Genomic DNA, 25,233 nt, shown 5'->3' with positions numbered 1-25,233 from the left:
TTGCAAATGTATTTTCTTGTACTACTACAATGCCAATAATACTTTTATTGACAACGAAGTGTTGATTTGACTAAAGAGAAGCACAGTTTTGCTTCATTTTCTTCAAAAATGTCTTTATTGACAATTAAGGAACATTACAATCATGAGGTAAGACTAAAAAGGATTACAAGAAACAAATGTCATGAAACAAAGAACTGATCTGGAGAAATAGTAGTACAAATAATAATAATAATAATAATAATAATAATAATAATAATAAGTACGTAAAGTCTGTGCATTCACTGATAATGATTTTTTAAAAATCATATAGTTATTACAAATTAAGGTTATACATTCATCAGGCATATCATATCATACTCATAATATTGAAGAAATAGTTATTTTTTGTCTTTTACAATTCTGAGAGACTTAAGAAGATAGTTGAATTCATTTACGGTACTCACACAGCTGGATGTAGAGTTGCGATGTTCTGACGTCATGTAGGTGAGTGACGTCAGACAGGAACCAGTGGAAGGGAGCTTGACAAATCAAGATGGCGTCCCACGCTGAAGCAGGAAAGAGATTTCAGTATAAATAAAACTCATTCGGAGAATAGTTTAAATTTGAGTGCCACCTCGACAAGACGTCGTTTGGATTTTGAAAAGACAAGACGGAGCAGATACAGGTGCGAGGGGTCTGTGTTTATTTGTGAGCTCAGTTTAGTCTGAGGGGCGGTGGCAGCAGAGACAGCGGTCTGTCTTATCAGCCACATAACATTACAGCCAGGCCATTGCCGAAGCTAAGCGTATTAGCCTGAACGGTAGCTTTCCCCAAAAAACATTAGGTAGCGGCTGTTGGTAATTGTCAGTGTATTTATTCTCTTGGTTTTAATATTCTGCCAAAAGCAACTAATGACACACCAGACTTCTTAGCTAAACTGTCACTGTATGTTCGCAGTTAGCCCGCTGAGCTAGGAGTAACCACAGACAATAATAGCTTAGCTTGTTGCTAATTAACACTATAATAACTTAGCTGTGTAACATTAGCTAATGAATATACCACATCGTTCTTCAGGGCATCTGTTAGCAGTAATGTAAACTCGCCTCAACATGTCATGTATTGTATTACTTCTTTCGTTATGGTGGCAAGTTAGAAGCATTTCCACTAAATTAGTAAAAATAACTTTGCGAGTTGTCATGTGCTATGAGGTTGTATCTAAAATAGTTATACCAAATTGTCTCAACTGTACTCAAGTTAAGTTGTTGAAATAATGTAACATTATGCCTAATCACTACAAGATGCTAACTTTGGGGTTACGACTTGACTAAAATAAAATTAAAATTACAAGAAATCCAAAATCAAACTCAAGCCCCTCTTGATCCGAGATACCCCACGATCATGTGTGGCCTATTTACATGATCATTAATAATTAACCAGAGACCGTATAGTCAAGAATGATGACTAATCTTGAAATTGGGGCCTTTTTTATTTATCTTAGGTTGGTGTAGTGCAGGTAACCTGCCTGTAGGTTGCATTTTTATATACGTAGTTGTGTTTTGAATGATAGTGGGCCGCTCTGCCACTCTCTTGGAGTGACCAACACTGGTAATGTTGATCTATTTTTTTATTTGAAAATGATAATGCTGTGGTTTATATTATATTATAATATAATAGTATTGTATTTATTTATTTGTTTATTTATTTTTGTGTCTGTGTGTGTTCTAAATGTCTGTAGAATACAATTCATAACCCATTTTCGATAAAATTATGAATAATTGTTGAGCTCTAACACCCAGTTTTATATTTTCAGCAGAAGCCACTTAATGGAGCAATATTTACAGATGGGAACAGACTAATATTAAATTGTTATCTCCAATACTATAATTATAGACGCTATCAAATATTCAAAGATAATTTATTGTAATCCTGCAGCACAGGGTTGTAAAACAAAATGCATATGTAGTCCATTTATGCTACACTGGGAAAACCTAAACAAAAATAGTAGGGCATTCTTGTAATGCGTTTTTAAAAACACAGCAATAATGACAGCAACAAACATTGGTGAATTATCTGAGCAGGTAATATGGACAGCATCTTAAAATTAAAAACATGATATCAGGGAAACCTTTTTCATCTCATTCCTCATGCCTGACAATTGTTCTATTGCAATGCCTACATTTGCTGTTGTGTCTAGCTGTTGATTAATGCATATTTTTTGGGCATTGGCTCGAAGTGTCTGTTGGGTATTAAAATATGCTGACCTGCACATCACTAATGGGGAGAAAAAGTAGCCTGAGAAAAGACAGGTTGAGGAGGTTGTGATGGGCTGTGAGGCTCATATGTGCAAAAAAAAGAAAGAAAAATTAATATCTAACATTTATACATAGAAAATTATGTATAGCCTTCAACTTGACATAGTAATGAATAAATCCCACAGCCATAGTTTAGGGTCCTTGGACACCCATGATTCTTTTGCTAATACATATATAAGATTTTACTAGTAATTAGTGGAACTGTTCATTTGTAAGTTTAAGTGAATGTTCAATTATATTAATGTCTCAGTGAATTCAAGCATCATTTAAGCATGTGTTGAGAAACCTAGGGAGCAGAAAGACTACAAAATAAATTCACTGAAACATAGCAGCTACCATTATATTAATTGAGTTTCTTACGGCCAATGTGTAAGTAACCTGTTGCCCACCTACATGTCCAGCAACCCAGTTATCATCTGCAGTCTTCTGAGAAAATGGTCCCTCTTTCTTTAGCTTTCTAGCTGAACAATATCACCGGTCGTTCATATTCTATTTTGTGCTCGGTAGGTAATTTGCAGTTGACTGGTGTGACCGGAAAATTTCTTATTAGCTTTATACATCTGGGATAACGGTATTGAAATTTAATCAAATAAGCAAGCTCACAAAAGCAAGAGTTTGTTGTTGATTTTAAGCAGTGTAGGCAGTACCAATCACATATCAGTGAGATATTTGATTGTGTGTTTATTTAAAATTAAGCTTATTGGAGCTTTAAGTACTTTTTAACAAATCAGCCCTTTTCAGCTGTGTATAAGTGACGTTTTTGACGAAGCATCAGTCTACAGCAGCACACAGATCTGTGTGCTGTGTTCAGTGGATGTGAAAACAGAGGCTTCTCTGTGTTCATAATGTCAGCCATTGTTGCACGACATGACCAAATAACAGGATTATGCGACTTGAGATGCAAAGCAACGGAATGTACAAAGCCAATGGGATAGTCATGAATTTTAATTTGAGGAGAAAAAAATAATTTGCAACACCATGTGCCACTGCTCATGTGCTTTGATTAAAAAAACTTCTGCAAGACTGATTTCTGGGCTCAGTGAAAGACATTCTGTAAATATCAGAATCTACAATGCTAGACGAAAAGTCAATCATTAGGCAGGTGGAAAAAGAGCTTGGGAAATCCACTTTGTTTTTTAAGACACATTGACATATGCCATGTAAATATTAAGTCTCTTTGACATTTAAAATACTGTGGCACTCCAACTGCTCACTGACTTTACGCCTCGTGTACTCATCTCTGTTTCCAGAGTCTCTAAATGGCTGCGAGGAAGTCTGGATCTGATGCATACAACAATGGTGAGAACCTATTTTTTAACCCTTTATTCTTTCACTGTTTGACGACACTGAGATTTTGAGTTGCAAGTATAGGTTCAAAATCTGCTGGTGCCTGTATTTTCAGTGTCTGTTCTTCTATTATTTGCTGACTTTGTGCTGACTTTTTGTACACAGGACCCATCAGCTATCTTGATGACGTTCCCTTCAAGATCAATGACAAATTCCGCTGCCCAGCCAAAGTGGGGCTGCCTGTAGGTTTCTGTCTCCCGGACTGTCGCTCTTTGCTGGTGGACTCACAGGTTAGTCAGGGAAAGGAAATATGTTTCACTGGCGTTAGCTGTGGTATGCATCCTCACAACAGTGATTAGCCGTCCTGACCCACAATATTATGGCACTGATCATTATAGGCCCTGCCTTCTATCCTGTGCTATCAGCGTTATATTTTATTTTCATGTTTAGTCATACTGGAGACTAGCCTGGCTAAAAGGCGTGGTTTACGATCCTCCAGAGCCGTTTATTGGGCGCTACGAATGTCTATCAAAAGCTTCTGTAGGTAGCTCTTAGCCAATCGTATCAGTTATACCAGATGACGTATGTAGAGCGACAGAAATTGATGTTTACATCATAGATATATATATACCGGTATATAAACAACATTTCTTATATATATCTATGGTTTACATAGCCAGACTAGCCCATCTCTGCTTTGAGACTAAAATGCTCAATTCTGCTTCTGCAACGTTTTTCTGCAGCATGTTCTGGCTGCTCTGTAGTTTCAGCTCACAGTCTTGTGTGTGTGTGTGTGTGTGTGTGTGTGTTGCTGCTTTGCTTCTCCAGTTCTCGCTTTCTGCAAGATTATTTATTATCACGCCTTATTTCTCCCTGATGTCATTCAGCCACACACATCCACTCATTTTATGGGCAATAGACGAGCTGCTGCGGGTCTCTCTGCGCCTCCGCTGTCCCCCGGCTCGTAGCGAGGTCACCGGCGTTACAGCAGAGAGCGGTAGCGGGGCTAATTGGTAGATTAGACTTTGGCCAAATGCTGTCGGAAACATTCTTTTTGGTGGTGAAACAGGAGTGTAAAGTCAAACATTGTTCTTCTTTTAAAATCAACTTTCGCTCTAAACTATTTAAAACGCCGTCTACAGCTAGACCGAAAGACAGTTTTGCGTCTGCTGCAGCCATGTTGGATCCGTTACAAAACTACAAGCTTCCATCTGTCGAGTAGTACGCGTCATCGTCTTGCCGTCCCTCCCCGCTCTGTGATTGGATCCCTAAAACAGGGCTAAGAAACGGCTTAAGTTTCCAGACCCCTTGGCAGTTCGAAATGAAATTGAGCTTGCAAGGCAGTATGGGTATACCCAGGCTAACTGGAGACCAGAGAGAAGGCAAATTTTTTATAGTAATTTAAATTGGAAAGGTTTAGTCAAGCACATGTTGTCTATTGAGTGACCATTTGGTACCAGAAGTTATTTAAGTTGTTGAGAGGCGTTAAGTATACCTGCTGAAAAAGTTGGAGTACATTTTGTTGTTCACAAATGAAAGAAACCTACATTTTTGAGTGGATTCAAATTATGTTGTTCAAGTTCTTTAAATGTTTTATCTGTTAAACTGCAGTTGAAATGTCAATGTATTCATCATTATTTTCTTTTATTCTTGTCACTCTTTGTGCATCTTCTTCTCAGCAGTATGACTTTTCTCTGGAGAGACGTAGTGTGCGCTGGGGGGTTGAACTGGCTGAGGCCAGAGCAGCAGAAGCCAGAGCAGAAGAGGCTGCAGCCAAGCAGGTGGCAGAAAACAGGGAGTGCTTGGCACAGGCCCAGGACATTAATGGTGGTGGAGGGAAGAAACCCCTGTCTGCTGAGGACCAGGACCTTCTACCACCAGCTTTAAACCCCGTCCTGGCGGGGCTGAGCCACAACGCCATCCTCACTCCACTGCCTGCCCCAAGCCTTGGCCCCAGGAAAGCCCAGCCTAGCACTCCTCAGTTGCACAGCCTCAACCTAGCTGACTTTGAGCGGGAAGAGGACCCCTTTGACAAGCTGGAGCTCAAAACTTTGGACGATAAGGAGGAGCTGAGAAATATCCTGCAGAGCCAGCCTCAACCTCAACCTCCTCCCTCTGTATCTCCACCCGAGGTTACCCAGATAGGGTCAGGGTCACGTGGAAGCAGCCCGTCTCCTCCCAGCACCAACACCAGCCTCCCAGCCAAACCTGGCTTTACCCATAAACCCAATGGGTTGGTTGACTTGCTGGACATGGAAAGAGTTGGGCACCCTGGGAGAACGGGGTTTGAAACAGATGATCGGCCCTGTAACATACGCTCTCTCACATTTCCCAAGCTCTCTGATTCTGGCGACCCAGAGCCAGTGAGGTACAGCCACCTCCCTACACCCATCCCTCTTACCCGACAGAACCTTCCCAATGGTAGCCCAACGACCATACCCAAGTCCCAAGTTATTGTCGCGCCTGAGCCAACCAGCCACACCAAGAGTGCTGCACCAAAACCAGTGAGCATGAGATTATGTACTGCATACTGCATATAATAGTTATGCGTAGTTGGTGTGAGAAATAGTGATGTACATTAACAGCTGATGTTAAATAAGGAATACCAGTAACCTCATCGGCAATTTACTCATGTTTTTACTCTAGGCCAACCCAGGGTCAGGAACTGCTGGTCTGCCATGCGGCGGAGCTCTGCTCAGCATGACCCCCAGCGAGCGTCAGTGTGTGGAAACCCTTGTGGGCATGGGCTACTCTTACGAGGGCGTCTTACGGGCCATGCAGAGACAAGGGCAGAACGTGGAGCAGGTGCAACACCCTCTCGCCCCCATGCGCAGCAATCTGGATTCCTAACATATTCACTGTTCCACATGATTATCAGTTTGTTTGTGTGCTTGTATAATTGTGTTCAGCAAAGTGCAATGCTGCACATATGTAAATATAACATATTAAAATTCAAGTTTGATCATGCTTTCTATTGTCTCGAAAGTTATGGCAATAGATAGGATTCTGTGATCTGTACAGCTAATACCAAACAATATGACCTATCCAATCATGGTCACATGACAATGATAGCAGTAGATGTGGGATAAAATAAAAGCAAATTATAGCAGTTATATGGAGATGGTATGTCAGATTTAATGTCCACCAGCTGGTTGGAAATTATAAACTAGGCATTACCAATAAAAAAAATAATTTGATGTAAGGCACATACAACAAACAAACAAAAAACCCTCCAAAACACTGGCAATTTTTCATTTTAATTGAGAATAGTAGAGACCATTTTGTATATACCAGCATCAATGCCAAATTGAGCCAGAGGCGTTAAGTGGGGAGAGGGGCAATGGCTTCTGAGGCAGCTCCAGATGTCTCCAGGATCACATTTTGGCATGATGACACACAAGATGAAATCAATCACGGCCTCACATTGTCGTGGCTGGTTATACTTTTCTATTGGTTTCTCAAAATAAGAAATATTGATATTTTATGTATAATTAATATGAATAACTATACCTAATTTAAGCCTTCTTAATGATAAGATGTTCAAAGCGGACACATAATAAACATGTAAATATTGTTTGTCTAAGGTACTGGACTACCTGTTTGTCCATGGGCGTCTGTGTGAGCGGGGCTTTGATGCTAGTGCAGTGGAGGAATGTTTAGAGATGTACCAATGCTCGGAGGAAAAGGTTTGTACAATTTGTTATTTGCCAACTGTACACCTGAAAAACATGCATTGTGTTTAGATGTTACCAGGTGAAATCACTGGAAGTTAGAAAAGTCTAAAACTATGAGTGATTCCTCTACATTACCCTATCTTTCCTAATCAAGGTTAAGTTTATAGGTTATACAGACTATGTGATCTACACTAGTTTTATTTTTTCGTTCTTCCAGGCCTTGCAGTTCCTTGAGCTAATGTCAAGGTTTGGCGAAATGGGATTTCAGCGGGAAGCCATCAAAGAGGTGCTGCTGGTCCACAACAATGATCAGGACAAGGCTCTAGAGGACCTGATGGCTCGGGCTGCCGCTAGCTGAGCCAAGCTAACCAGCCAAGCAAAGGCCCAGCTCGGGGCTTTCCTCCCGCTACTACCTAACACAGCCCCTTTCCTTCTGCCTACCCTATCACACCATGCCCTGCCCTTGATTGGCTGTGGAAGGGACTGCTGGGAGACAGTTGTATTTCTCTCTCTGTGCTAAAACGTATTGTGTCTCAGCACTTCTTGAACTGTGTGCCTAGAGTGGAGGGGGTCAAAGTGTATCAATACTTCATGGTGGTGTTTTTTTTTCTAAGAAATCCTGGGGTAAGGTTCCAAGATTTTGTACTGCAAGGGTGTTCAAGAATGAGAAGAATGACTGAGCTGGAAATGAGAAATTTGAAGAACTGGGCTGTGGTGTTTTGATGCTGCTCTGATTTGCTTCCACTTGGAAGTCCTTCTGCAGGCAAAGCTGCAGGAGCAAATGGGACGCTAGTGACAGGCTCTGTATACATCACAGACAGACCAGTTGGAACACTAGATACTCCCATATGACTACGCTGCCATCTTCCACTGCTCTGTGCAGACATAGTAAATGGTGGCAGGTATTGGGGGGCCTTGAGGAGGCTCTCTTCAAACTGAACCAACGAACATTCAAAGTAAAAAAGAAAAAACCCACAAAGGTCCAGTCACCAGACAGACAACTGACTCTCAAGAAGTGCCCTCTCTGCTCTGGTGCCCTGCACCTAGTTCTGTTCTACTTTATTATTTCATTCATTCATGTCTGTTTTCTGTTCATTTGGGCACTTTTTCATGTCAACTTGAAGATTCCATTTCTTTGATATTCTTTAGGAGCTGCATAATTGATCCCTTAGTCACTATAACTCTGAACATAAGAGATAGTACATTCTTCGACCTGCACTGGAATGGCTTGTTAAAGGAGTGGGAAGAATGGGGAAGGTTCCTCTGTAGTAAGTAATAAGAAATCTCCCATAACCCGATGGCACTGATGTGTCACGTACTGCACAGGCACGTTTCATTATTGTCAACTTATTTAAAATAGTAAACTGATACTTTCATTTAAAAATAAAGAGTTTGATATGATAATGTAAGATATGTTAACTCATAAAAGTGACGCTTTTAACTTTAATGGAATTCTGTATGCAAGACTGGAAAAGAGTGAGTGGTTTAAAAAGAAAAAAAAGAAAGCAAATGTAAGTGAGGGTTGTTTTTGCAGCCACATCACAGTGCAATAGAGACATTTCATATTGTATGACTGTTGACTGGCACTTTGAGCCTAAAGTAATTGTTGGGAGATAAGGAATGGTCTTTAAGCCTTGCTGGAAACTGGGTGTTATGAGAAAAGGTTTGATTTCAGTGATCCCCATCATTTATGCTCTGTTTCTCAGATTTCATGCCACAAATTCAAATCAAACTTGACTTTGGTTTGTTGACTTGTTCACTTTCTTTTCTCTTGTGTAATATCATTTTGATTTTAGGTTTGTTGCCATCTCCACATTCTTAAATGAAAATTAAAAACAAAAAACTTCAGTCACCATGTCAAAAGCATTTCCTTATATGTTAATTGAGTGTATTTGTTTAAAAGGCCAGGATATTTTATTTTTATAGCATTTGTCTGAGTTCCATGCTTCATATTTTTTTAAAAGCACATCTGTGCAGTTGCATTTCAGGCAAAGATGGCAGAAATACCATAATCTTGAGCTTTGTGGTACTGATGGAGATTGTGCAAGGCATGGCAACAGATTAAGGGCTTAAAGTTAGCAAAATGTGATTCGGAGAACTGGCACTTTGCTTGGAGCAGGCCCAGTACATTGTACTATGTTTCACAATTGTGAAAAGACATTTCAAACCACCAATCTATTTTTGAACAAACCCTGGTCTGGAAAATCTATTTAAAGTGTTTTCTTCCCAATACACTTGATTTTATTTGTTTAATTTAAATAATTGCAACAAAGTCTCGCTGATGAGCAGATGCCTGCAGTAAATAAAAACCTCTTTCTGAGATCCTTGCAACAGACTTGCAAGCATCCCAGTGTTTGCTTAAGTGACACACGTCATCATGAATTTGTCTGTTTTTTTGGTAGGACAGTGCAAGGTGCAGGCAAACAACATGACACAGACAAGGTGTCATGTTAGACCTATAGTGTTAATTTTTAAAGCCAGCATTTTGACTGATATGTGGTTGATCAACCAGTAAGTGTTTTCATCCAGTTCTGTTTTCAATTGCCTTCCTTTTTTATTTACTGTGATAAAAAAAGAAAGGTACACTACATTGACTTTAGAGACAAACACACAAGTGGTATTATTGTCGCCTTATGTAACTCAAGAGTGGTTTCCCTAATCATACATACAGCAATTTTAAGTTGGAGTGACTGCACAAAAGCAGGTTCTGGACCTCCTCCAACAATGCCTTCTCCCATTTCTGTTACAATCTGTTAGTTGTGTTGGGATAAAATGCAACTATGTTACTCATTGATTAGGGTATCATTTAAGGGTTTATATATAAGATTCACCTCTAAGTCTCAGCATAATTAAACATGGGTCACTAAAGAATCTAATGAAAATATCATCAAGGTTTAATAAGAGATTGCTGAGTTGAGTGTTCTTTCCCAAGATCCAGAAATGTGATTTGACAAATGTCCAGTTTCCTCTTGAATGATTTGGAAAATGCTCATTATTAAATGTGCACATCTTTTCAGTGGTGAGACTGACTTTATCGTTGCTGTTGTTTATTTTTCAGCTTAAGTTGATGTTGGTTATTTTCTCAAGTATGGTAACATTTTAGATGTGTTGACATGAAGCTAGTGAGGAAGTACAGTTCTCCTGCAGCTCATTTTCTCTTTTCTACAGCAAATGCATTTTTATTCTCTCAGTTCATTTTACAGCAACAATACAGATGAATGTCCATCCAGGTACAGTATTGTCAGTGGCAACTGGAAACATCTAACTGTTTGGCCTAGTCAGCAGAAAAAAAGACAATTATGCATCAGAATAGAGGACATATTTGGTCTGCCTGAGCTCAGCAGGGTTAATAAACAAAAGATTACAAAGTAATGTATAATGTCTGTTAACAGATCTGTGTTAAGGTGCCATATTATCCCCAGTCATCTGTATGATTTTAAGTTTTCAATTCTAGTCATGTCTTAATGCTTGAGCAAATATTGGCCACATGCAGAGAAATCCAAGAAGCCAATTCTCTGGATATTTTACAATATTAAGATGTATGATTTCTTCCCTTTAACCTGAGATTGTCCAGATGGCTACTAAAAGCCCTCAGGGTTCACAGGAACGATTATAAGCATACCAGGAAATGCACCATAAATAATGAAACGCACACCAATAAATTATATTTTAATAATAATGTTTAAATTATTTGTGTTAATCTGAAGGTCGTGAATTTTTTTTTAAAGAACACAACATTTGATATCTTATGATTTGATTGTATTTACATATTTCTTAAAATTCAGTAAGAAAAATAAAAGCGTACTATTAAATTCACATTTCGTACTTAACAATGTAAGTCCAATTATACTTAGTTTTTTTTACTATCAACTTTGCCACTGAAACAAGTAATATGTCTTTAAGACGGAGAAAAACAGAATCATCTGATCAATGATCTCACGCAGTTGGCGTGAACGAGCACGCATGACGCTCGCGTTCACGTACGACCTTGTTTTTGTTGATGTTTAATTTGAGTGCGGCTGCGCGCTGCTCAATGCTTTCGCCGTTGCTGACGCGACTTGGCAGGGAAAAAAGAGAGTGTGTACCCTCTGGCACTAGCTAGCGACGTTGTCGAAACGGAAAAGGGAGTACGGCCAGAGTTTATTATTAGTTGGGCGCCCGTAAGACCAACTGATGATACCAAATCAGCGGCAATCTTAACCAGCGACTAACCAACCTCTCCCGTATGTGATCGCCCTTGCTCGTCGTCGGACGCTGCCAGCGAGGGCCAAGGAACAAAATAGCATATCGCCATTATATGATCCAGTGTCCAGCGTCACTTTTACCCTCCATGTGGGTGAGGGAGCTGTGTGTATCAGATTATGGCGAGAAAAACAGTTAGCAGGAAAAGGAAGGCAGGAGAGCCCAAGGACCAACAACAGGTAGGCGGAAACCGGTTTCCATATTAGCTAGCTAACGCTAGTCAGTTTTATAGCATGCTAGCTAGCACTGGGCTAGCCAGGTTTAGCTGATATAAGCCATGTAAGAGAGCAGACTTTTAATGACATTCAAACAATTTAACCACTACAATATAGTAGTATGTGGACATAACATGTACAAAACAATGTACATTGTAGCCCCGTTAAAACAATAATACGTTGTGTTTGTATTTGAAAGTCAGTAGCCGCTAATGTTAGCATGGCGTTGTCCAACGGCAGTCCGTTGTCAATACCACAGCTAGGTTAACATTAGCCAAAGCGCTAGCTTCTTCATCTTAAAATGGCTAATATTTAATTGTAATCACGGTTAAATAACCGATTTGTAGGTAGCTATAACTGACAGTTCCTTGTTCGGTTTGGGTCACCACTTGTCATCATCCTAAATATTGTCAATCATCGTTGAAAACTGAATTTGTCTCATAGTATCCAATTATTGAGCATAACTGTAACGCTAGCTATTCAGCTTAGGTTAACGAACGTCAACGCTAGGTGAAGCGTTAACTAACAGTTAACGAGCAGAGTTACTAACAGACCAACCGGAGGTTAGATCGGCCTGTCCAATATAATGGAGTGGACCGACAACATAGACAGACAATCTTCATCATCAAAACGAACATTTTCCCTGTACAATCACACCAGTTGTTGACACCACCAAATATGCCTTGACTTTGACATTTGTTGGCAGTAGTACTAGCTTTACGCTAAAGATATTGCACGATCTGGCCTTACTACATTGTATTGCAACATTGTCCAGGCATGTCCCTGGCACCATAATTAATCAGTAGAATGAAACCGCATCCATATCAAGAGCACTATTATAGTCTATTCATCAATCACATTAGATATAGCCATCAACAAAACAAAATAAAACGCATAGCACCTCCAAATCCTATGTGATTCCAAGAATATAAATGCCTTTTGTTTTTGATGGGTATGAATAGTTGGGGCAGGGTTAGACAATAATAATAAAATTACTAATGTTTCTTATGATTATTATGTCAATTTACATGCTTCTGATTCTTCTCTGTGTGTGATCCAAATATTTAGATACAAATGTACAGCTTTCTTATGTTTTAAATACGAGATATCTCATAAAACAGTGATTAGTAACTGGTGTATATACTTCTGTTGGTTGCTGCTCAGCCACCTGAATGTTTCTGATCTTTTGGGCGCACACCATTGTTTAAGCAGCTTTAAAATCAATAAAAAGTCATCCATCTAATGATGTCTTCATTTGATTACAAGGCTACCTGTTCAGCCAGTTTCTGTGTTATCTCTTACATTTGAGGGGATTCCCAGATAATGTTATTTTAGCGTTTTGGAATTGGAATTTCTTTGGCAATTATAGTGTATTAACTTTTATTGTGTACTTATATCTCTATAAAACCAAAGCAAAAAATAATAAACCAACACATTAAATGGAATATCATTTTAAAAAGCTTTGACCTGAAGTGTGAAGTGTAATAGGAGATCTTTAACTGCACAGACCACGATTGATTTTTATATGTCCATAAAAGTCTTGGCAACAAGACACAGTATCGAAGTTTAAATGGATTTTCAGACAAAAGTTTGACTGGTGTACCGCATGTGATTCAACCTATACGCTTTTTAGCTTGTGTTTTTGTGGTTTTCCTGACCAGTGATCAGCATGCTTTTGTACACTAGGCCTGTATTGACCCATTGTGATGAAGTGTCAATGACTGTGTGGATGTGTGTGTTTCTGCTGGAATACTCTCATGATTCACTAAGGCTCCTAAATCAGTACTGACGAGCTAGATATGTGTCCAGAGTCCTCCGGAGAATGGGTTTAGCTCAGCACAGACAGTTAATGATATTGAAGAAGGGAAAAGAAATACGAAAACAAAAAACAATCTGATACAATTAAATCCTTATTAAGACTTATTTACAGTTGTGTGTAAAACACAATCTCTGAAAAATGTTGCACACAAATCTCTTTTCCCACAAAGAAACAGAAAATTGACCCCCCCCCCCCCCCCCCCTCTCTCTTTCCTCAGCTGGGCTGGTGTCAAGCACCACACAAGCGGAGCCGTGTTTCTTCTTCATCACGTCATGCCCAGCAGTGGTGGTGCAGCCGGCGCTCAGTGGTATGTGCCCTCCGGGGGCGGGAGTTCAGACCCCAACAGCAGCACGAGTTGAGGCTCCAGCGGAGCCTCCGAGGCTTTGCAGCCGGCAGGCTCCCAGGCATCCTCAAGGAAAGGGAGTTTTCCCTGGGGAGACTCAACAAGGTGTTTGCTTCACAGTGGCTCAACCACAGGCAGGTGGTCTGTGGGACCAAGTGCAACACGGTGAGATGTCATTTTGTTACCTTTATTGGTTCGGCATACTGCATCCGTACTATCACTTCATCAATACAACATGCACTCATATTTTTTGATTATAAACATTGCGGCTTAATCTTAATGAGATTCATATCCTTTACCATTTACCATTACCAAAGATCATTTTTTGAGAAATGGGGTTTGTGTGCAGTGGATGATTAGGCGGAGATTGCAGGTCAACAATAAATGCCACATAGAAGTGGAGGATATCATCTAAAAGCTGTGAACCTGATGATTAATTTGAGATGCAGCTCAGCACTGTGTGTCAAGTTCTTCTGGTCAATAATATCTAATGAATTTACTTAATTTATCATTTATTTATGTTAACCTATTCAGGTGTATATGGGTTTCATAACATTAATATATGTCCCTTTTAAGTCAATTTACATGTTCAACTATGTCCCATAAGATGTTGCAGCAATTTTTTGTTAACCATTTGTTATACACATTTGGGGCTGAATTACGCAGTTTTATTCATATCGAGAATGGATAAAAATGGTCTAAAAGACCCTCCAGAATATGACCTCAATATGCCAAGACCTTTGGAACAACAAGGAAAATCCATGCCGTGATTTGGGTTCAAAAACTTTGGTCATTTTGGAGATTTCTGTATTTTCAGCAATTGGATGATGAGCACTTCTGTTTTTCAAACTGCTGAGAAACCCCCCTTATATACCTAGGAAAGCTGCATATCCTCTGAACAGCAGCTAATTTTAAACAGTGAGGTTGAGACTCTAGAAATGCCCTCACTGCAATGAACTGGCTACTACTGATGACTAACATAATCTAACATGAAGAATGTGTGTGATGTCATTCAAAGCCTGTTTAGGGATCCCAGTATGCAGAAATATTCAAATACAGCAGGTGGAAATAGCAACTTTGTGCTACATGAGAAAAACTATGTGGTTTTTACCTTAAACTGCATGTTATCCACATAAAGTAGCTATATTTGTAAAGAGGAGACTCTGTGGGAACACAGAGAGCCCATTTTCATTGAGATAGCATGACATCAGAGTTGACCCCTTTGCACATTATTTTTCCAACACAATATCCTGACATGCTTGGGGTCTATCGAATCCTTAGATGTTTTCGTTTCATATATCAGCATCTCCAGTATATTCCTAAAATTTAGCCCGCTACACATGCCGGAGGGCCGCTGGAATTTAAACAGGTATGCTAGTTCATAAAAATAAAATGTATTTTCTCTAGCAGAGGCTTTCTTTATTTAGGCAAGGCGGTGCATGTCAACTATTTAACACTTTAGAAAACCCTGTCACTGAGTGAACCAAATGTAAGGCAGTGGGGTTGCGAGAAAAGGCTGATATTGTGGGGGAGATATTGTAAGGTGTCAAATATATACAGTGCCATGCAAAGGTATTCGTACCCCTTGAATGTTTCACCCTTTTGTTGCTTTTACACATGAAATCATGGTTGATACAGTTTGGCCTTTTTAAAAAGAATTTGCAAAAAAATCCTCTTTAATATCAAAGTGAAAACAGATTATTACAAAATAGTATAAATTAATTAAAAATCTATAAGTTAAAATAAATGATTGCATAAGTATTCATCCCCTTTAAAGTAACTGAACTAATTCAACAGAGTTCCAGCTGATTGATGCAGCAGTGTCACAGTTAGTGAAATGGAGATCACCTGAGTGCAGTTGATGTGTGTCAAGTGATCGTAGTAAAGAAAAATGTGTCTTGGAGGTCCAGTCTCTGGTTCATCACTATTCCTGCTACAATTGTACCATGAAGACAAAAGAGCACTCCTAGTAACTCAGAGAAAAGGTCATTGAAAAGTCAGGAGATGGCTACAAAAAAATTTAAACTCACTGGACATCCCAAAGAGTTCAGTTAAACCATCATTAAGAAATGGAAGCAGTATGGCACTTTAAATCTGCCTCCTCACAATCTGAGTGACGAGTGACGTCTTCTTCTTGTCCGGTCACTCAGATTGTGAGGACTGCCAGCTCTAGGCAGATCTAAACAAGTGCCTTCCATTTCTTGATGAAATCTTTGGGATGTTCAGTGAGTAGAATTTTTTTTGTTCTTATACTTTTCAATAAAGTGTTCTTTTGTCTTCATGGTACAACTGTAGCAGGAATAGTGATGATCCAGAGACTGGACCTCCCAGACACATGTTTTTTTTGTACTAGGATCACTTGACACACATCAACTGAATACTTATGCAATAATTTATTTTACCTTATAGATTTTTAATTAGTTGATACTATTTTGTAATAATCTGTTTTAATATTGCTCATGATGTAGGCCGTCAAGGGTGATAAGAAGGTATGTCATGATACGGCAAATTTAGTAGTAGATGCCATTCACCCACCCATTTTAATCTGCCTATTCTGGGCCGGGTTGCGGGGACAGCAGGCTAAGCTAAGTATTCCAGGCATCCCTTTACCAAGCAATGTCTTCCAGCTCCTTCTGGTGGACCATGAGGCGTTCCCAGCCAGATGAGATGCATAATCCCTCCACCGTTACCGGTTGATACCAATACCTTTACAATTCCACTATTCCTTATTTGATATCAACAACAATAAATCAAATTGTACTCTTCCTGACCGCCAGAAACTGTATGAAATACCTGGATGACAATTAGTGGGGCGGATTAGCTCAATATTTTACAACAATCGTTCACTTTGTGATAAAAGCATGAAGTTTGGTAGATGTGTTGGTGAATATGTTTCGAACAAATCTGGATATTGGGCCACCTCAAAAGCGCCCCCTAGTGGCCGTGGCAGGCATTTGTTATACAAATAAATCAATGATGAATAAAAACTGCCCTTTTAATAATACCAACTGGTGCTGAATTGTATATTGTTGGAATTGCCTGATTAGTCACCTTTACAATGAGGTACAGCTTGTAAGGATTGTGCATTCATGGAATGAGCAACGGGGCTAAACGTGTGGGTAGCACCCCCCAAAAATGTGCATCCCCTGTGTAGTGGGGCGGATTAGTTGAACAATCGTTCATTTTGTGATAAAAGCATCAAATTTGGTACACTCATTGCTGAAGACATGTTTAGTGAATCTGGATATTGGGCCATCGCAAAAAAAATTCTGATGGCTGTGGCGGCCATTTTTAAAAATGGTCATTTAAAAGCGGCCATTTTTAAAAATGGCCACCGGTGGTTACTGGCGAGGAATGCTTTGCCTACCCTACAGCTGCTGTTTCATGTTTTCAGCACCACAAATATAATTTAGAGACATGTTAAAGTGACAAAAGCTTTATTACAGTCTAATAGAAAAGAACATTAACTTTGTATAACATTTTATTAGGTCTTGATATTCCCATTCACAGGCTACAGCCTCCTCTTTGGCTTGTATTCTTCTGTTGCTCCTTAAAAAGAAAAAATAATTTTCAATATTGTATGACCTGCAACAATAAAAACAAAACACATTTAGACAGAGAAAAAAATCATACATTTAAAAAATTCTACTAGGGTTACTTGTAGCAGGTTACTCTTTCTGGCAAAATCCTTGTACTGAGGTGTGTGACTTAGTCAGGCGGCTTAGCCAAATAAAGGGGACACGCCGGACAAGAGCACACATTTTTTTTCACATACTCTCTATCATTATAGGTTTCAATTTTTAGTAGGAGCCACTTCATCAAGATTGCGGTGATGGTAGCCATATAAAGTCTATGAGAAATGCTATATCTTCCAAGCCACTTAGAAGGTCAATCTTGGTGTCAAAATATACATTTTCTGGGTCCAGGAATCATTTAAAGCTATTGAGAATATCACTAGATGATTATTTGATCAAATAGATATGTTCATTTTCACTCAGACTGGGCAACTCGCTTCAAGTGCTGCAGCAGGGTATCCTGAGTTGAAACTGTTTGGAATCAATGTTCACGGGAAAGTGTGGATTAGCTGCCATGTACACTGCTCAAAAAAATCAAGGGAACGCTTTCATCTCATGTCAGATCTTGATCAACAAATTATTTACAGTGAGTCATCCAGTGATATTCTCAATAGCTTTAAATGATTCTTTGACCCAGAAAATGTATATTTTGACACCAAGATTGACCTTCTAAGTGGCTTGGAAGATATATTGGTTCTCATAGACTTATGGTTTATGGCTTATATGGCTGCTGTCTCCTATCTGCAATCTTGATGAAGTGGCTACTACCAAAAGTTGAAACCTTTGGTGATGGAGAGCATGTGGAAAAGTTTTGGTGCTTTTGTCCGGCGTGTCCCCTTTCTTCTCAAATCTGGTCCTAAGCCGCCTGACTAACTGTGATGGAGTTATAAAATACATTTAAAAAAAGAACCACATGGGCAAAGGAGATATTACATATTGTGTGTGTGTGTGTGTGTGTGTGTGTGTGTGTGTGTGTGTGTGTGTGTGTGTGTGTGTGTGTGTGTGTGTGTGTGTGTGTGTGTGTGTGTGTGTGTGTGTGTGTGTGTGTGTGTGTGTGTGTGTGTGTGTGTGTGTGTGTGTGTGTGTGTGTGTGTGTGTGTGTGTGTGTGTGTGTGCAGAGAGGGATGTCCACATTCCACAGGACATAATTTAACAGTGTCTTATTAAGCTTTCACACCCAACAGCCACTGATACATGTTCCAAGCTAACTAGCTAGCTTAAGTACCTATTTTTGGTATCTTGCTAATTTACTTTTCCGCCAAGGCCCATGATGATTGTTTTTCTCTTTAGCCTTTATGATGTTCATAGCATATTTTATTCATAATTATAACAGGTGAAATAAAATATTTAGACATACCTTGATGGACAGTCCACTGCACTGCTTGTCCCAGGAAGCAAATGCTAGCTAGCTCATTTGCTAGCTAGCTCGATGGCTAGCCCGATTGTGGTGGGGCAGGAAAAATAACTGAGAGAGTGTCTAACTGGATTTTTGTTAATTTAATATGTGTATTTACATTTTTTAATTTACGTTTGTATATTTAGTTTAAATTTTTTAAATATTTTAAGAAAGAATTTATATATTTTTGTAATTTTAACGAAGAAAATGACTGCTATGGCCACTAGGGGGCGAATTTGCGATGGCCTAATATACAGATTTGTTTGAAACATATCCACCAACACATCCACCAAATTGTGTGCTTCTATCACAAAAGAAACAATTCTTGTGATTTATTGAGCTAATCTGCCCCACAGGGGATGCACATTTTTGGGGGGTGCTACCCACACGTTTAGCCCCGTTGCTCATTCCATGAATGCACGATCCTTACAAGCTGTACCTCGTTGTAAAGGTGACTAATAAAATAATCATCATTGATTTATTTGTATAACAAATGCCTGCCACGGCCACTAGGGGGCGCTTTTGAGGTGGCCCAATATCCAGATTTGTTCGAAACATATTCTCCAACACATCTACCAAATTTCATGCTTTTATCACAAAGTGAACGATTGTTCAGCTAATCCGCCCCACTAAATGAACTCTGGCCAGCATCCAGAATTTATATAACTTTGGTTTCATCTACACACACACACACACACACCTTATTTGAATGGTTCAGGCTCAGGGTTTTGTTGTTTTTTGCTTTAACCCCTGAATCTAATATTCTAACCAGATGTCTTTTCTTTGTTTACCTGTAGCTTTTTGTAGCTGATGTCCTGACTGCGCAGATAACACGCATTCCCATGCTGAAGGACAGGGAGTGTCGGGGTGGAGGCTCTGGGGTGGTGGGTGCAGTGGTGGCAGGGCGGCATTACCAACCCACAGGAGGCTCTCGTGCCCGGCTAGACCAGCAGGGCTGTGGGATCCACGCCATTGAACTCAACCCCTCCAGAACACTGCTAGCCACCGGAGGAGACAATCCCAACAGCCTGGCCATCTACCAGCTGCCAACACTGGACCCTGTTTGTGTGGGAGATGTAAGTGGTTTGGATCTGTTCGGGTGTACTGACATCCAGTCATGGTTTATAGTTGCTGCTATCAACCTGCTGTAACCCAGCTTGTATTGAACTTTCGGTCTTGTCATTTTAAAGGTGGCAGTATTGATCAAATTGCTTATGATATATATTTTGTAAATATATCCCAGCCACTGTTTAGTGTTAGCTGTTCAGAAATGAATCCAAAAGCTCACATGATTGTGTAAAACTAGTTGTTTGTTATGACATAGTACTAATTTGTTTTTCAGGAAGGTCACAATGACTGGATCTTCTCCATAGCATGGATCAGTGACAACATGGCAGTTTCTGGTGAGTGGTCTATGACAATAATAATAATGACAATCACATTTTACTGCATACTTTTGTATTGAAACTCGAGTTGTCAAAAGTATTAATAGATTGATACTTTTTCAATACCATATTTTTCAAATAAACCAGAAATTGTAAGAACAAAGTAGCTACTGTTGGTAGCGACAGCAACTGAGCTGTCACTGCACATTTCTCTCTGCTCTGCACAGGGTGAAAATAAGAGTGTTTTTTGTGTTTTACCGTGTATTGAATTGGATATCAAGACTCATGGGATTTCACTGATGTAGGCATGGATTACTATATCGTATTGAAATTTAAAATGATTGTATTGTGACAGCCCAAATACATGAGGCAGTAATCAAATGTGTCTTTTCTCTTGAACTTCCTAGGGTCCAGAGATGGCTCCATGGGCCTGTGGGAGGTGACAGAGGAAGTAATGAGTCAGGCCGAGCGTAGTCAGAATGAGGAGGCAGTGCCCTCATACGCCCACATTTCCCACCGTGCCCTCAAGGACATCCCAAAGGAGTACACCAACCCATACAACTGTAAAGTTCGTGCTCTGGCCTTCAACAACAACCACAAAGTAAGGTTCATCCTCACACAGATGTTGGGAAACCGACATGATTGGCCGACAGTGAAATATTTCTTAAATGCTTAATATACTTACACAGGCCATGAGAAAAAGATAATTTAAGCCTAGGAATTTCAGTTTTATGTCATTTAATATTGATAATATCCATGTGTGTTAATGATTGACTGTTGTCAAGAGATTGGGGTAGCCAATTTTATTTCTCTGTCACATATGGATTTTTCTGTTGTAGGTTGCCACTGTATTTGTTTATACACAAATGGGTTGAGCTTTGTTTTAAGCTGTAGCACATCCTGCTTACCTCCACTTCTATTGACACACTTCTATTCATCACTTGTGCAGTGAGTTGTTGGTGACACCAAGTTAAGCACCTTTAAAAAAAACCTCACTAAGCTAGCAATAAATGAAAGCTGTGTGTTTACCCATATTTTAAGCCATAAATAAAGAAATGTTTAAAATATACTGAGCACACAGATGGACAGTAGAGCAGAGGAGAGTGTTCAAGCTGAGCAAGTTAATTTGCAGTACCTGTTGTCTCTGGCTTCTGCCTCCATACACCTCAGCTTCAGTCATTTATGTCTCTTTTCATGTGTTTACCGTTTCCAGGAACTGGGTGCTGTGTCTTTGGATGGCTATTTCCACCTCTGGAAAGCTGAGCACAACTTGTGCAAGGTAAATCACAATACATGACAATTAATCATGTGATCCTTTTTTTCTGCATACTTTATACAAGGCTGATACATTCCACTAATGGAAAATAGAGTGACTTCAAGTTGTATTCATACATTTTTTAATTTTATTTTTTTACAATGACAGTTCAATTTAATATGTGATCAGTTAAAAATCATACTAATTTTCAGAATCATACTAGTATTGCAGGTTTCCACTACTACATGTTTACATTCTTTAACGTTCAAAACATATATTTTCCCACCTTGATAGCTGTGCATTTTCATATTCAAACTATATGAAACATAAAGCACTGTTCTTGACATCCTTACCTGGTTCCCTTTTAACTTTCTAGATACTGTCTACCAAGCTGCCTCACTGCAAAGAGAATGTGTGTTTGGCATATGGACAAGACTGGTCAGTGTACGCTGTGGGTTCTCAGGCCCATGTTTCCTTTCTGGATCCACGGCAGCCTACACACAGCATCAAGTCTGTCAATTCAAGAGAGAGAGGAAGCGGTAAGTACAACTTAATAAAGATGTTTGCATATTAAATACTCCTGTTTACCTTTTGAGCAATGCTGCATTCAATACATTTTTGTCTATACAGGGATCCGCTCAGTGAGTTTCTATGAGCATATCGTGACGGTGGGAACAGGCCAAGGTTCTCTTCTCTTCTACGACATCCGGGCCCAGAGATTCCTGGAGAACCCTTTGAATCCAACCGGAGGGTACCGGAAGTGCCCAGGAGATGGCATCCTCAAACTCTCTACAGGGAAAGGCTGGCTGGTACACTTTTTTTTGCCTATTTGTCTGAAATAAACAACTTAGTAGCCAGACACAAATGTTAAAGCATAGTTATCCAAGACTACCTTCAATTTTTATAACGTTTCTTTCCTTCTCTCTTCACCCCGAACCCCCCCTGTCCTGCTCTCCAACTCTCAGAATCACGATGAGACGTGGAGGAGTTACTTCTCAGACATTCATTCCTTCCCCAACGCGGTGTACACCCACTGCTACGACGACTCTGGCACAAAGTTGTTTGTAGCAGGTGGACCACTCTGCTCTGGCCTGCACGGCAACTACGCAGGGCTGTGGAGCTAGCCTCTTCGTCTCGTTCATCGCTCTATCACTACATCCTCGTCCAGATTTTTTCCTAACTAGTCCCTCCATCCCTCTCCCTCTTCAAGTCCATCACTGTCTTTGGTATCCCTCTTGCTCATTGAATTGTCACTCTGTTTCTCTCACACGTGGACTCAGGAGCATGATCTTGCCCCCACAACGTATTACCGCTTTGAATATTGTTGTTGTGTATATTTGTGCCCACCATTACACTATCCCTTCCTCCTCCAATTATTCCTTTGCTCCTTCCACCTCAGCTACTCAGTTTTTTTATATGGAAATGTAAAAACAATTAACTAGTAATTTTCAAGAGCTGCGAAGTCTGCCACTGAGGAACTCAGAATAGTTTTAATAAACGTAAAGAATAAAGTAATACAAGATCTTATCATTTAAAACATCCAACCCGCAGGGATTAGGCTATGGTCTTTTGCTGGCTTGTTTTGTATGTAAGGATAGTGTTTACCGCTGCTTCCTCTGTGATAAATGACAGCGTCTTTGTGAAATACCTGTGGGATTTTTCTCCCAAAAGTTCTGTTTTGTTCTCTCACTGAAATGGACGGCAATAAAAAGAGAGGGAGAGAGGAAGAAGGACTGAAGAGACAATTAATTTCCAAAGGACTGAATCGGAGTGCAGTTTGACGTTGGATAGAGAATATTAACTGGTTGGAACAGCCCGTCCTGTCCCACAACAATCACAAAGAACTTCTCTCTTCTCGTGGCAGAAGTATAAAACGAAGAAGCCAATCAAAATGGGACTTTGTGTTCATGTTTTTCTGACTGAGATGTAAAGGAGAAACATTAAGATTGCTAAATGCAGTGTTCTGCTATGAGTTAATCCCAACAAATGCGTATTTTATTTTTTGACTGTGTGTGATTTGACAGGCATACCCCTGCTGATATTCTAATTTGCTTTATTTGTATTTATTTTCTTCTCTGTCACCTTTATTCAGTTGGTCTGGGGTGTTTATATCTGCTTCTTTTGAAGGATATATTGTCTATTTGCCCTTCGCTTATGTTCCTGTTCTCTTAGACCAGAATGCTTTCAGCAGATTTGTCCATTAGTGGTGTTTAAATTCTGATCTTTAACCATTCTGGTATTACTGGAGAATTTACTCTAAGGTTTTAGGTTGTGGTAGCAAGTTAAGTATCATCAACAGTGATGATTGATAGAAAGAGGAACCTTGAATGACTGTGTTGAATCCTCCCTCCATGATTTTGGGACTCCTCAACAGGAACTTTGGAGAAGATCTGTAGTAGCTCACTTTGATCTTCCCAAACATCTAGCAAGAAGGTTGCAAGGAGAACTAATGATCATTTTTGGACTCTACCCTGGAGTTAGATGCTGCAGGCACATACATTTGTCACAGTTGTAAAACTTTATTTTTTCCTCTTTTTTTATACCAAGGAGTGAGTGATTCTACTCTTTTCCTTGTTTGATAGAGGCAGGGTAGGCTTGAGTTATGTTTTTGCCTTCCTCGGGTCTTTCTGTGAAAGACTGGCACAGGCGATCATAGTTTTCCTTTTGTACATGGAACTTTCTCTAGTTTTCATGATAATGACATATGAAAAGAGAAACCCCAATTACGACCACAATTTGAACAAATAACCAACACTTTTAAAGTGTATTTTATATATAAATGTGTATATGTATGTGTAAAATGCATAGGGACAATTGCATACATTTTTATGTATATGTCTGAGGAAGTGTGTGGATTGATCTGTCTACTTGGTGATGCCCTGTTTTTTTTTTATACATGCCTCATGAATGTTTTTACAAATGACTGAATCTGAGGATGTTGTAAAATATAAACATCTGGGAAAAAACAAGCTATTAAATCTTTAAAAAAGAGTAAATAATAAAAATAAAGTGTATATTGATGTAACGTTTCTTTCTTCCATGCTTGACGTTTATCCAACTTAAATAGTCTGTCATTGATCAAAATGGGTCACTACAAATTTAAAGGTTGCCTTTTGTTTATATCCAATCATATGGTAGCTTTCAAGACAGGACGGTTTATTGTACACCAGTCTGCATCGAGGCTGTCTTAAATAAATGTCTTGCACCCTCAAATCAAAATTTTAGAAGTTGAGAAAGCACATTTTAATATGTTCACAAAATAAATATACATTACAATTTGACAAAATGATCTGCAGTAGCCGAAAAATCCGCCGAAAAAGGGACACACGATACACGATTGTTGGTTGAAATCTGTATGAAGGATGTTTTATTTTATTTTTATTTTTCAGTTTCCCCCCTAAGGGATTGCCACCTTATTGTGGTCAGGGGGTTTGGATGCCTCCGTGACCTTAAGAGCTGAAGACCAGCAGGAGCTTAGTCTTCAGGTGGGACACCTGGACAGGTCTGAAGGTAGAGGCCTGACAAAGTGCAATCCTCTTCTCCAGGTTAGGGTTGGACACATAGACCCCTTTCAATGAAGAAAGCATCGTTACTATAAGCACAGAAAAAAAAAAAAGAAATGTTGGAGCATGATGTGTACACATGATGCCGCCTTCACATTTCTGACTGCCCCCTCATATATGCCTGCCTAGAACCGGCCCTGGTCTGCATTGTGATTGATTGAGAAATAAGTTTAAAAAAATGTACAATA

The 25,233-nt window shown here is 39.5% G+C and overlaps 2 protein-coding genes across 3 annotated transcripts; both read left to right on the top strand.

The window, feature by feature from the left end:
- The first annotated feature begins 497 nt into the window (after window positions 1–497).
- ubap1 (ubiquitin associated protein 1) lies at window positions 498–9,239 on the top strand. 2 transcript variants are annotated; one of them, XM_059329438.1, is made up of 7 exons: window positions 498–664; window positions 3,542–3,590; window positions 3,744–3,868; window positions 5,261–6,082; window positions 6,225–6,383; window positions 7,163–7,264; window positions 7,470–9,239. In XM_059329438.1, exons 2-7 carry the CDS (start codon window positions 3,551–3,553, stop codon window positions 7,608–7,610), a joined length of 1,389 nt encoding a protein of 462 aa, XP_059185421.1. In that variant the 5' UTR covers window positions 498–664; window positions 3,542–3,550; the 3' UTR covers window positions 7,611–9,239. The 2 variants fall into 2 exon arrangements, with proteins under 2 accessions (XP_059185421.1, XP_059185419.1); XM_059329436.1 differs by having other exon boundaries at window positions 499–664; window positions 5,258–6,082.
- Window positions 9,240–11,234: 1,995 nt separating this feature from the next.
- dcaf12 (DDB1 and CUL4 associated factor 12) lies at window positions 11,235–24,502 on the top strand. Its single transcript, XM_059329629.1, has 9 exons — window positions 11,235–11,673; window positions 13,746–14,036; window positions 19,640–19,918; window positions 20,185–20,245; window positions 20,635–20,828; window positions 21,441–21,506; window positions 21,859–22,021; window positions 22,113–22,291; window positions 22,448–24,502. The coding sequence occupies exons 1-9, from the start codon at window positions 11,614–11,616 to the stop codon at window positions 22,604–22,606; spliced, it is 1,452 nt and encodes a 483-aa protein (XP_059185612.1). The 5' UTR covers window positions 11,235–11,613; the 3' UTR covers window positions 22,607–24,502.
- Window positions 24,503–25,233: the final 731 nt, after the last annotated feature.

Source organism: Centropristis striata, chromosome 3, assembly GCF_030273125.1.
Source record: "Centropristis striata isolate RG_2023a ecotype Rhode Island chromosome 3, C.striata_1.0, whole genome shotgun sequence".
In the NCBI taxonomy this organism is placed as follows: Eukaryota; Metazoa; Chordata; class Actinopteri; order Perciformes; family Serranidae; genus Centropristis; species Centropristis striata.
The sequence above is the reverse complement of the archived record's forward strand: the minus strand, read 5'-3'. Positions and strand labels throughout refer to the sequence as shown.

Excerpts from the sequence above, each read along its gene's own strand:
- ubap1 (XM_059329436.1), top strand. The coding sequence starts at position 3,551 with ATGGCTGCGAGGAAGTCTGGATCTGATGCATACAACAATG. Across the intron at positions 6,083-6,224 it reads AGAGTGCTGCACCAAAACCA|GCCAACCCAGGGTCAGGAAC; the intron begins GTGAGCATGAGA and ends TTTTTACTCTAG. Across the intron at positions 7,265-7,469 it reads ACCAATGCTCGGAGGAAAAG|GCCTTGCAGTTCCTTGAGCT; the intron begins GTTTGTACAATT and ends TCGTTCTTCCAG.
- dcaf12 (XM_059329629.1), top strand. The coding sequence starts at position 11,614 with ATGGCGAGAAAAACAGTTAGCAGGAAAAGGAAGGCAGGAGAGCCCAAG. Across the intron at positions 14,037-19,639 it reads GTGGGACCAAGTGCAACACG|CTTTTTGTAGCTGATGTCCT; the intron begins GTGAGATGTCAT and ends GTTTACCTGTAG. Across the intron at positions 20,829-21,440 it reads CCTTCAACAACAACCACAAA|GAACTGGGTGCTGTGTCTTT; the intron begins GTAAGGTTCATC and ends TACCGTTTCCAG.